Raw genomic sequence first — 12,636 nt, forward strand, 5'->3', positions numbered from 1 at the left:
ATGTATGCACAGCTTAAAACCCTCTTCAATGTATTGCACATGTGCAGCCGCCAGAGAATTGCACCCAAGTGCTTGAAAGTAAGAGCACAGAATACAGATGTTATCGATCGACGGGAAGGCAGACTTTCCCCATACCCTGTTACTGAGGCAGGGCAAACTGGTGTTCCGAAGAAAACCGAGTAGTCGATGGAGCATCGTTCGACTGCCGCGGCTGGCGAGGCCGGGAAGGCCAAGGGGCGGGCCCTCGCGGCGTCTCGGGGGCGGGGCGGCAGGCGAAGGAGGCGGCGCTTCAACCAACCAAAACCACGAACAACAACAACGGCACCCAGAAGCCCCCGCGCCCGCAGTGGCTTCTTCCTACGTCGCTGCCGCCGTCGCCGCTGCTGAGGGCCCTGGTTCGTCTCCTTCTGGGAGGCGGCGGGGAAAGGCTCGCCGCCATGAAGCTCCGCGTGCGGATGCTGAAGCGAACGGTTCTGCTGGAGTTGCCAGGGGAGGAGCCAACTCTGGGGGACCTGCGCGCGCACATCTGCCAGACGCTCTTGCCCTCTTGCGGTTACAGGTAACGTGTGAACCGTGGCGGGGAGGTGTGTGTGAGGGAGGTCTACTGCGTCGCGGGCAGGAGTAGCTTTCGCGGCCGCCTTCGCTGGGCTCGCTCGAAGTTACCTGTGGGCCCAGGGGAGCAGCTTCTTTGCCGCCTGGAAGGTCCTGGGTTCCCCCATTTCTTGGCAGGGTGAAGGCGTCTAATTTGGGGTACATAAGGCATATTTATCTTGCTTAAAAACTCTGGCGCGCTGCTTACAGAAGAACGAAAAAATTGTCCAATGCGATACAATGGCGATGGCAAAGAGTGGAGGCTGTATATCCATTTGTCAAAAGGAAATAATGGAGGCTAACAACTTGTGTGTCTATGTATATGTATATATATAGTATATACAGTATATATATGTATATGCATATGTATATGTAGTACACCCTGTCAGACTTTTTAGGAGTCATGTGTAGATGCAGGAATAAAATAATGGGTGAGAGTTTCCATTCACTTCTCTCTTCGGTTGGCTTCATCTTTATCACAAATCAGACCTAAACTGAAGGACCATAATGCAAGGCCTCTGTGCTTCTTCACCTTCCCTCCCTTACAGAACTTTTAACCACTTGTCTTTCTTCTCTTATCTGCTATAAGTTTATGTGAGTTATAATCACTTTTAACAGTTCGTTTTTATCCCTCTCCTCTTCTAAGTCTTATGTGCTTTCTTTTATTCACATGTTTGTATCTTATGCTGGTCTGCGACTGTAATAGTTTTTTGTTGTTGTTGAAAAATGAGGCCTTGCAGAGCTGTTTGGCACATGTGAAACTGAAAGCCAAGAGCACAGTTTCGTTTACAGCAGAAATAAGAACACTATCACTGCTTATTACTGTGTGTGTGCAAGTGAATGATAAGTGAAACAGCTGTGGCTCCTGGAGGTGGAATATTGCAGGCAGCTGCCTTTGAGAGAACTTGGTTGCTATACATTTAAAGTATAAATTGAATTAGAAGACAGAACCGTTACATTTGCTACAGCTGTGTTATTAACAAAACATGCATTGCTGATTCCTGCCACCATTATTTCGGAACTAATAATTTACCTGCTGCAGTTACTAATGAACTGTGGTTGATTCTAAAGTGAAAGTGGAAGTTCTCTGTCACCTGTTTTGTTTTTGCATGTACTGTAGAGGGAGAATGTGTGACCCTGAGGCTCACTGACTTGTTCACAACTCCCCAAACCATGGCTCTGGTTCACTTCCCACCCATCAGGTGTTCAGTGGAGAGCAGTTGTGCAACTGAAGCACATTCCCTTGCAGGAAGGAAACAGAGGGGTATATGTCTCAGCAGAGAGATAGTTCTGTGTTCCTTGCAAACATGCAAAAAGCAACCCACACATTGCACAGTGGCATACATGCCATTTTCAGGATACACTTGCATTGTGTTAGAGACTTTGAATAGCCTTAAAGAAAGGCTTGCAGTTTCAGCAAACAGTGATGTTTATATCTGGAATTAGGGAGTTATTTTTGTCTTCTGCACAGTCTGGATAATTCAAAGGTGTTGGAGAACCTTTTCCTAAAAAATTAACTTCATAAAAAAGTGAAGATAATGGAAGGTGACATCTTTAATTCTTAGTAATTACTCTCAATATTTGTCTCTGTTTCCATAGGGAATAATTAGCATATGTGAATCTGTGTAAGAAGGGTGTGTGATTCTGTTTGGGTCTGGAATGTAGTCCTCCATGACCTTGGGCTACTCTCAGCTTAACCTGCCTCACAGGGTACTTGTGATGAAAAAAATGGGGAGGAAGAGAACTGTATGTCATCATGAGCTCCTTGGAGCAAAGGTGGGATGTAAACATAAAAATCAAATAGCTTTCTACTGGTCTAATATGATCCTCTATCTGGAAAAGCTTCACTCCAGGATGTCTGGTCCCATCCATATTGGATGCTTATGACCATATGCATGCTGGCAAAGGGCTACAGTAACCATAACAGACATGGGAGAAACAACATGACACAGGTTTCACACATTATCTGCTGTTTGCATTGTGGTGGTGATGTAGCTGATAGAGTTGGGTATTTAGAAATAGCTTGGTTTGCAAAATGGTGTGTATGCCTCAATACATGTTCCTCATACAGTTAATTTGTTGTTTCTTGTTTTTTTTTTTTTTGCAGTTCTGATTCCAAGGTTGTAATAACCTTGAACAAGAAAGACTCCCTCACAGGAGAGCAGGAAACCCTAACATCGTTGGGGGTTGTTTCAGGAGACTTGATATGTTTGGTGTTAGAAGAGGCTGATGCTGCACCCAGATTACCTGCATCTGTTTCCTCATCTGTGCATCCACCACAGAATCATGAATCATCATCATCTACTTCAGATCCATGCCAAAGCCAGCCCAGGAGCCCAGATAATGAAAAAAGCAACAGGCACGTAGCAGACCATAAAGTCCAAGACGATGTCCAAATGAGTGACAGTACGGTAAGTCCATAGGAACTAAAGACGCTCTCACTTAATATATATTTTTTAAAAATAAATGCTGTGTCTTGTGTGAAAAGAATAGAGGAGAAATGTGTAGCAGCTTAAACCACATTAGAGATACCACCTGTGTTCTGGAAAGCCACCCATTATTAATTTTTCTCTTGGTCAGTTCCCACAACTGGGTATACATACATCATTTTATTTGTATGCTGCCTTTCCAGAGTTAAAGCCATGCTCAAGGCGGCTTATAACATGAAAAACGTGACATAACTGCAAACATAACAAGAGAAGTCATAAACTTCTCAATAAATAAATATCACTAAATAAAGCATCAAAAAGTGTACAACAAAGTTGAACCAAAGATACAAAAAAAATTATTCTCTATAACAGCAACAGCTCTCCTCCCAGCAGTGCCCCCCCCAAACAATACCGCAACCCAATAGTATGTTCAGCAGCCTTTGTTTTTGTAGCCACAGTCAGTCAGGGCCCCACTCTCCCAGGCCAGGCGGAAAAAGGCCAGCAAGGCAGAGGGAGCAGGTCTTCCAGGACTCACAGCAAAGATGATCAATCCCAAATAATGACAGGGCTTCCTGGTCTATAGGGAGGGAGCCTTTGGTTGTTCAAGGTTATTACAAACTTGGTATCAGAACTGCAAGAAAAGCAAAGTTAACTGCATGGGTTACATATTTATACTGAGGCATACGCATCATTTTACGGACCAGGCTTTTTCCAAATACCCAACTGTATTGGCAGCATTACTACCACAAACAGCAGATAGTCTGAAACCTAGATCATGTTGTTTCGCTTTCTCCCATGCTTATTATGGCTACTTTTTGAATCCCCTGTTTCTCTGCTCTCCTTTCAAGGCAGAATCCAGCCAGGAGTTTGCTCCAGAGACTGTCTCAGGTGACCTTGATATTCCTGAAACTGTTGGTTCCTACCCTTCAGAGCCAATGCTTTGCTCTGAAGCTACAGACGGGCAAGTGCCGCACTCACTTCAGACCCTCTACCACGCTGCAGAGTGTACCAGTGCCAACGATGCCTTGATTGTTTTGATACACCTTATCATGATGGAGACGGGTTACATACCTCAAGTAAGCAAAAAAAGTGAAAGACCAGTTTCCTCTGAAACTCAATGGGGAGGAGAGGATAGTAATGTTGCACTGTGCTAGCTGAGGTTGTAAGGCAGAGAGCATGTGAATATAAGCTTGTGGGTGGAGAGAAAGTGTCTAAAGGGATTTTTGGTTAAGAGCTCTGCCTTCATTAAGCAAAGATTATTGGAACTGGAAAAGTTTTTTTATTATTCTCCGTCCCCATATTTTGCTCCTTTCCATCTAGAAAGCTTGGGGTGGGCAGCACTTCTTTAAAGTAAAGTAATATCCCCTGAAAAATGTAAAATTATCAACATTTTGTTTAAAATATCCTTCCTACATGCAGAATCTTTGAATTTTATTTTAAATGTCTTAATTTTTTATTTGATGCTAGTTGTCTTGGACATGGTTGATGGATGTATAAATATTTATAGTAAACTATGAAATCAAGTCCATGTACCATCACAACAAGTATTATAAACTCTGTACAGTCCCCACATAAGAAACCAAATTGAGAAGTTTCAAAACATCTGTAAAGTAGGTTAAACACAAAATATACTGGCTTTGATTTGATGGAGCCTACTGAATTTTTTGGTATGATGGTTTTAATTTGCATTCAGTTCAATGTCTTGAATTTTTTTAAAAAATGTTCTTTGAAAGCCCCCACCCCCAAATATTTGCTTGACAGTCACATGAGAAATCCTTAAAAAAGGTTTTTTTTTACTAAATCAGCATGCGAGATGGTTAGACTTATGTGAGACCATTGGAATTGGTGGATTTAGATGTGTCTTGCTGTCTGTCTAAATTTAGGCCCTGAGAACGTCTGCTCCCTACCCGAGTCCCATCTGTTCCAGTCCTGCTTGGATTGTACAGTACAAGACAGGGCAGTATAAATTGTACTGCTGTGATATCCTGACCCCTGAAGTGTCAGCTACAAACACTGCAGAATTCAAACGTTCAGAATAAAAGTCTTTGGCCTAGTCAGTCTCTAGTTTTATGGAAATATCACTTTTCAGGAAGACTGTCACAGTAACTGGTTTTCCCCCCTCCATTTCCAGGGGACGGAAGCAAAGGCAACATCAATGCCTGAGAACTGGAGAAGCAAAGGTGTCTATAAGCTGCAGTATACCCACCCCCTCTGTGAAAATGGCTTTGCTGCACTTACTTGTGTGACTTTGGGGAACCTTATTGTTGTCAATGGTAAGAGTGCTCTTGAAAATACTCTGGTTGAAAGCTACCTTGTGACTATCGCTCTTTGCCTCTCAAGTTTCTTCCAATGCTAGCAGAAGCCTGAAATGAGCTTCCATTGAGTCTGAATATTTTCTGCTATGGCATCAGCACCTGTGGGCTATCAAGCACAGCCAAGGTGCTTTTCTGTATTGAAATACAGGACATCTTAAATAAATGTCTATGTAACTTTACCTCTGGCATGGAAATTGGATATTTTTATTAAGATATGTGACTCACTTCTGAGCTAGTGAATTCTCATTGGTATAGTAATGCAACTATTCAGTATAATTCTATAATAGAAAAGCTGACTTGTACAGATGCTGCTGACTATGTCCATTTCTGCTGGCACTAAGTGCTTCTAGCAAGTGCCTCTTTTACAGTAATTTGTTTGGTGTAAACTAAAATAACCAGTTAAGCATAAATAAGTTATCAAATCATCCCCACAACAGAAAATGAAACTGGGCTGCACCTTCAACACTTGTTCCAGTACGTAACAGAGCCTCTGCTTCCCAATAAATCAAATCGTTTTGCTGTTTCCTTTCCTTTTACCATTTTAGTAATCTTGATTATACATGCCATATTCCAAAATCTCAAACTATTCATCAACAGATTAATATTTTTCAATTTCATGGATCTGACTTACAGTCAATAAATGTAAAATTTCAGTTTCATTGAATTCCAATGGACCTTTAACATAAGCAGATAGAGCAAAGATTGGATTCAGACTAAGGCTTTCTTTGGCAACTAAATGTTGATTCTTATTTTGAGGATGATCCCCCCCCATTATGTTTTCTCATTGTCCTCTTTGTCTCTTGCAGTAATGTTAAAGATTGCTGATGACATCAAAAGTGTGAAGAGGCTGCAGCTTTTGCCAACATCATTCATTTGTTTTGAGAACTCGGGTACTTTTTATATATAACTTTTCAATACATAATTTAATGTGCTCCTGACTTTCAGGTGGTCAGTCTTGGTCTTCAGTGAAATGAAGCATTAATGGGCTTGGGCAAATTTGACAGATGAGTGGGGAATGCCTGCCGAAGCAGGGCAGCAGATGTCTTCCAAGTTTGAAACTGTGTTGTCTTTTCACAGTTTGCTGAAACTGTGTTTGAGATTCCAGAAGACCTTGTGGGCTCCTGGCAGATTTTGAGGTCCCTGAAAGATGATACCACAAAGAAAAAGATAATTGGCTGCCAGTTGTGCAGAAAAGATTCCTTGTGTGTTGCAAGCAGGGGGAACTGGCAACTGCTTGCCACAAAACCTTTCTGAGCATGCAGTGGAATATAATCCTTTATTAATGATGTCATCCACTATAATTATCAAGTTATTAATTATCAAGAAATTCTAAGTTGTCTGTAGCAGGCAATCCTTTCATGTTCCTCAAATATTTCAGTGTAGGGCAATGACCCCCCCTCCCGGATAACCTCATAAATTTGAGGATTTAAAAGATGAAACACAGTACAGTGGAGGCTCGGGTTGCGAACGTGGTCCGTTTGCAACCCACAGTGGCGCGTCTGTGCACGCGTGGGTTGCGATTTAGCGCTTCTGCGCATGCGCGACCCCCAAACCTGGAAGTAACCCGTTCTAGTACTTCCGGCTTTAGGCGGGTCTGTAACCCAAAAAAAACGCAACCTGAAGCATCTGTAACCTGAGGTATGACTGTAGTGCTGTTTAAGTCTTCATTGATGCTGAAATGGTGGGTAGGTAAACACCACTTTACAAGCCTAGCTCCTGACAACCATGAGTCTGCAGATAGACCATGCAAATACACATAGGCTTCTGTATATACGCTCTGTATCTTTCCATCTATCCAGGACACAAACGGGAAATCTTGTACTCGTGGCTATGTAGAGACGTAGTCTGTGAAAAGGTGGAGGTTAGGGCTGGAGTGGGTGGTGCAGTGCTGATCTTCCTCTCCTGTCCTACCCTCTGCTACACATTTCTGGAAGGCTGAACTCTGAGCATAACTGGTGTCAATCTAGAAGTCTTCAAGTTGGCCTGCTAGCTTGGTTTAGTCTTGTGTAATGACGGACCTTTGGCCAGCAGAGGGAGTTGCAGCATTGAAACTATGGCAGCGTTTTCACATAGGGCTTCATATAACTAGCTCTTGTCTTAAAATACTCCCTCAGTGTTTATTATTTTATATAACTGCTCTAATGGGTTATAGCGAGTGAAGTCATCCTATTAGCACAAGGGCTTCTGCTCAGAGCTGCTTCTTCCTGCATGCCTCTGCACTCCCAGATTTGTTCTGGGAGTTCCCCCAACCCTCTGGAACAGATTTGGGAGGAGCAAAGGCCACATAAAGATAGGGAGAGGAATCCTGTTGTGCAAGCAGAAGTCATTGCACTGATGGGACGCCTTCATTGCATACAGCTCCATATATTCTACCCTCCCCTCCAATGGCAGGGACTACCTTGAATTTGTAGTCAAAGCAGACTCTTTTCACCTAGATGCGCTACTGCAGGGGTAGCTAATGTTAGCCAACAATATATGGGGAGTGCTAACTCCCACCACCCCCAGCCAGCATGGCCAGTGGTCAGGAGTGATGGGAGTTGTAGTCCAGCAACATCTGAAGGGTACCATGTTAGCTACCCTTGCTCTATAATCATTCAACCTTGCGAATACTATCCCAGAGAAACATACTGTATTTTTCTGTGTATAACATGCCCCCCCGTGTATAAGACGCCCCCTGTTTTTGTGGACCCAAAATTAAGAAAATGGGGGGAGATTGTATCTGTGCATAAGATGACTCTCAATTTTAAACATATTTTTAAAAGAAAAAAACCTAGTCTTATACATGGAAAAATACAGTAATTGTTGTGGTATATCACATTTGGAACAAGATCAGCTCCTTTTCTGCTTAATTGTTAAAGGTGACATTTGCTGTAGAAAATAGGGTGAGTAGGAATTTGCAAACCTATGATGTCCAAACTTTTTTTTTTAAGCGAACGTTGCAGGAATATATAAGGATCTTCAGAAGCTATCACGTCTCTTTAAAGATCGGCTGGTGTACCCTCTTCTGGCTTTTACCCGGCAAGGTAAGAAAAGCACTGAAGGAAGCATATTGTGGATCCTTTGTGAAAACAGTGCTTTGTCATAGTGGCTAAAGAGTATATTAAGAGTGCAGTGCCAATTCTCTTTCTCCGACTTCTCCATTAGTTTCCACGTTGCTTTTGGTTATTAAGTGCATAGACCCACCAGCTTGGAACTTACCACTGAGACGCATTGCATACTTCTGGTATGCTAAACTGTCTTTGCCTACAGACTCTGTAGCCTTGTATCTGTAGCCTTGCTTAGGATTCACCCCATCCTCTAATCTCAAGTGATCAAGATGGGTCCCAGCACTGGAAGGATCCAGTTCCTACAAGTGATTGGGTAGCCAGCCTGCAGTTTCAGATTGCTTTCCAGTATTCATAAATCAATATATTTCTTTCCCTCATGGTTGCAGTGAATGACCTACAAAACTAAATAAGTACCAATTGCTAATTTGGGAAATGTTAATAAAATAGATAAAAATCTGAAACTGCCTTTTGAAGTCTGAAAGAGATTCATGTTTCATTTAAGGGGCAAAGACCTCTTCTGTTGAGCCAGCTGGAGAGTCTGTTTCCTCTGTGGCTTGAGAATATACGAAAGCAATAAAAGGCTGGCTTTGATCTGTATCGGTTCTCTCCCCCCACCATCCCTGGACTGTTGAAAAACTATAGAATGCAGCATACTGAGCAGAGCTAATGTCATGTTGTAGTTGCCTGAGATTTAAGTTTCCCAGACCTGGGATGTGGCACTTGTCCAATGTGTATATTTCTGAGGCCATAGAGGAGTTAGGTGATTAGGACCAAATTAGATGTGATGTTTGGTGTTGCATAGGTGATTTAATTGCAACCCCCCCCCCAAATGGTGGTCAGTTTGTGTGTGTATGTAGGGGCATGGAGAGAAGAGATGGGCTCTAGGCTTTTGCTTCTGCCATAGTCCTGGTTGGAGCTGGAGCCCCTGCCCCAGCCACACGTGCTATTCCCACAATGGAATTTCCAGTTGTGGCAGAGTGTAAAGCTTCCCTCCCATTCAGCTGCCCCAGTCTGGCTCAGCACCCCTTCCTTTCAGGTCGGCAACTTGGTTTCACATATACAGTGCCAAACGTCAGGCCAAATGTCTCACCTGGTTTGTCCCATAGTGGACAACCATTCACACTGCCAATTTTTCCCAGAGAAGCTTGATCTCTTTAATATTAGCTGGCCATATGATTACAATGGGAATAGCTGAGAGGTAGAATTATTTTGCTTAAGTGCCACGCCTCCCCCCCCCCCCGCATACCTGTTTTCTGAATGTGTGTGTGTGTGTGTGAGATGCCTTAGTGAAGTTCCTTGGCCCAGGCTGTTAGCTGGACCTGATACAGAAACACCACATAGCTTGCCCTGTGATCCTTCACTACCTTTGGCATATCAGTTTTTGCCTTAGAAAATTAGGTGTCACTTGTGGTGGTAGAGCTTGTAAGTCGCTTGGACAAATTCCTGACTTCTGTGTTTTGAACTCTAGCCACTAATAGCATTGAACATGTACAGCTGACCATTGGAGACCCCCCCATAGAGGACCAACCGACTCTTGGTCTGCCTTTTCCAGTTGGAACCATCCTGAAAGGGTCTTGGAGAGACAGTTTTCCTAGTATTTCTGTTAAGGATACTGATATTAGGGATTGAAACTGAGATCCTCTCCATACAAAATCATGTATTTTACTGGCACTTCACCAGACACCTTAGTGATGGAGTCTAAAGGATGGGCATTAGATGTAGGCTGAATATATTACAGTGGTACCTCAGTTTAACAACAGTCCGGTTTAAGAATGATTCGGTTTACAAACTCCGCAAAACCGGAAATAGTGTCCTGGTTTGAGAACTTTACCTCAGTCTAAGAATAGAATCTGAACGATGGAAGGGCACTGGCGGCAGGAGGCCTCATTAGGTTAAGCATGCCTCAGTTTATGAACTGTTTTGGTTTAAGAACGGACTTCTGGAACAGATTCAGTTCGTAAACCGAGGTACCATTGTACTCTGCTTATATTTCATTTGAAGTGGTGGTGCTTTACTGTACTGGCTTGTATTAAGTGGTGGCTTTATTGTCTCTCAGGCACTGTCATCTAAAAAATGAGGCCTGTCAACCATTTTGTAGGCCATTACTAAGTCATAAAAGAGGGCATGGTACTGTATTCTTCTTCATTCCCTTGATAAACAATTATTTTCATTTTGAGGTTTTTGTTCTGAAAGCCACTGTTTTCTAGCTGCATTTTAACAGCAAGCCTTGTATCTTACAGCAGTTTGTGATTGTATAAACCATATTATAATAAACTATATTTTATTACAGCAGCACTGTGGATAATGCCATTTTCTCCACCCCCATTCTGTCTTAACTAGCTTTGAACCTCCCAGATGTGTTTGGCTTGGTGGTTCTTCCACTGGAACTGAAACTAAGGATTCTCCGACTCCTGGATTTCCGCTCACTTTTATCTTTGTCTGCTGTTTGCCATGACCTCTATGCTGCTTCAAATGATCAACTACTGTGGAGATTTGTGTACCTGCGGGATTTTAGAGGTGAATTCCTACTCACTTCCTCTTATGATGCTTTGAGGTGAAATGGCAGGCTTGATCCCAAACCTAGTTGTATTAAGTGGAGAGCAGCTGGCAAATATAGTTATAACTATTCAAGGAATAGTTATTGGATAAAAGGGTGCACCCACCAGAGAGACTTGTGGTATTGTATCTGCTGGAAGGTTTTTATTTATTTTTTAAAAAATAATATAAAACACAGTACCAACTTCCTGAATTAACTGGAGTATGTTTTCTGCTGTACAGAAATGTCTTATGGGATTGCTGTATTAGAAACTGATTTCTAATTTGTGATTTCTGCTTAGATTCTGTTACCAGGCCCCGAGATACAGACTGGAAGGAAGTGAGTGACTCTCTTGATTTTAAAAAATTCTAATACAGTGGTATCTCTGGTTATGAACTTAATTAGTTCCAGAGGTCTGTTCTTAACCTGAAACCATCCTTAACCTGAGGTACCACTTTAGCTAATGGGGCCTCCCACTGTCCCTGCGCTGCCAGCATGCGATTTCTGTTCTCATCCTGAGGTAAAGTTCTTAACCTGAAGTACTACTTCCGGGTTAGCGGAGTCTGTAACCCGAAGTGTGTGTAAGCTGAGGTACCACTGTACATGTTTTTAAGAATAGGCATGGGCTTAGCTTCTAAGCTAAATAAAAGTGCAATCAGTACAGGATACAAACTTGTACTTGAATACTCAGTTGATGCCAACCTGTATAATATTCTGTGGAATCTGAGTCCTACAATCTCTGGTCTCCTTTTTGGGGGTGGGGGAATTTTATTTAAACAAAAGAAAGGGAGGCCAGCCTAGTTGGACATCTTCCTCTAAACTAGAGGAACACCCTTTGATTTGGGGGCAGTTGTGTTGGGGAGTGTGATACTTTGAATAATGTTTGGACTTAAATGCATATTGTATTTATCATTATAGTAGGTTAAGCCTTTTTCATTTGTTTTTTTCCACAGCTGTACAAGAAAAAATATAAGCAGAAGAAGGAAGCCCTGAGGTGGCGACACATGATGTTTCTACCCCCTCTCCTTCCTGTGCCACTTCATCCTAACTCGATATATCCCAATCCTTTCCTTCCCAATCCTCTTTATCCCCCAATGATCATTGGTGGTGAACATGATGAAAGGCCATCAGCTCCATATATTGCAGACCCGATCCACTCCCTCTTTTCTGGCGCTAGGGAGTTTCCTCAGCTTTCTCCCTTAGATCCATTCCTTACTTTCAGGCAACACATTGATTCACTTCCAGATCCTTGCCCCACACTCCGAGGAAGAGGCAGTCGGGTCCGTCCGATTGATAACCGCCGTGCATTCATATGACTGCAGCTTGGTTTTTAGGGCTTTAAACATACCTGCTCATGGGTTTGCTTTCACACCGTAGGATATTTCAGCCACAGGGTTCAGGTGTCTGGTTATTGTTGTTTTTAATTATGGCAGTGCATATGTACTAGGAGATCTTGATTCTGGGGGTTTGGGCTCAACACCATGCAAAGGACCAGGGCTGCCTCCCTTGGAACTGGAGAGACTTTTCTGAAAGAACTTTGTGGAAAACTTTAATTCTTTTCGTTACCATCTGCAAACTGCTTCTTAGAAAGCAAAAGGTGGTTGGCTTTAGCTACATCAGATAAAGAGCACTTTAAACACAAAGCATTATGTTGGTCTGGACTGTCTTTTTCTTTAAATAGGTCTATTAAATGAATGTGGTTGTGATTTTCCCTGAAT

General features: G+C 42.6%; 1 protein-coding gene across 1 annotated transcript; it reads left to right on the forward strand.

Annotated features, from left to right (window-relative positions):
* The first annotated feature begins 212 nt into the window (after window positions 1-212).
* FBXO7 (F-box protein 7) lies at window positions 213-12,561 on the forward strand. The gene is made up of 9 exons (XM_083462227.1): window positions 213-559; window positions 2,699-3,002; window positions 3,869-4,096; window positions 5,152-5,293; window positions 6,142-6,225; window positions 8,266-8,358; window positions 10,723-10,899; window positions 11,220-11,257; window positions 11,872-12,561. Exons 1-9 carry the CDS (start codon window positions 438-440, stop codon window positions 12,232-12,234), a joined length of 1,551 nt encoding a protein of 516 aa, XP_083318353.1. The 5' UTR covers window positions 213-437; the 3' UTR covers window positions 12,235-12,561.
* Window positions 12,562-12,636: the final 75 nt, after the last annotated feature.

The sequence above is a fragment of the Podarcis liolepis genome (genome assembly GCF_965112155.1).
Source record: "Podarcis liolepis genome assembly, chromosome: 10".
In the NCBI taxonomy this organism is placed as follows: Eukaryota; Metazoa; Chordata; class Lepidosauria; order Squamata; family Lacertidae; genus Podarcis; species Podarcis liolepis.

Excerpts from the sequence above, each read along its gene's own strand:
- FBXO7 (XM_083462227.1), top strand. The coding sequence starts at position 438 with ATGAAGCTCCGCGTGCGGATGCTGAAGCGAACGGTTCTGCTGGAGTTG. Across the intron at positions 560-2,698 it reads TTGCCCTCTTGCGGTTACAG|TTCTGATTCCAAGGTTGTAA; the intron begins GTAACGTGTGAA and ends TTTTTTTTGCAG. Across the intron at positions 11,258-11,871 it reads GAGATACAGACTGGAAGGAA|CTGTACAAGAAAAAATATAA; the intron begins GTGAGTGACTCT and ends TTTTTTCCACAG.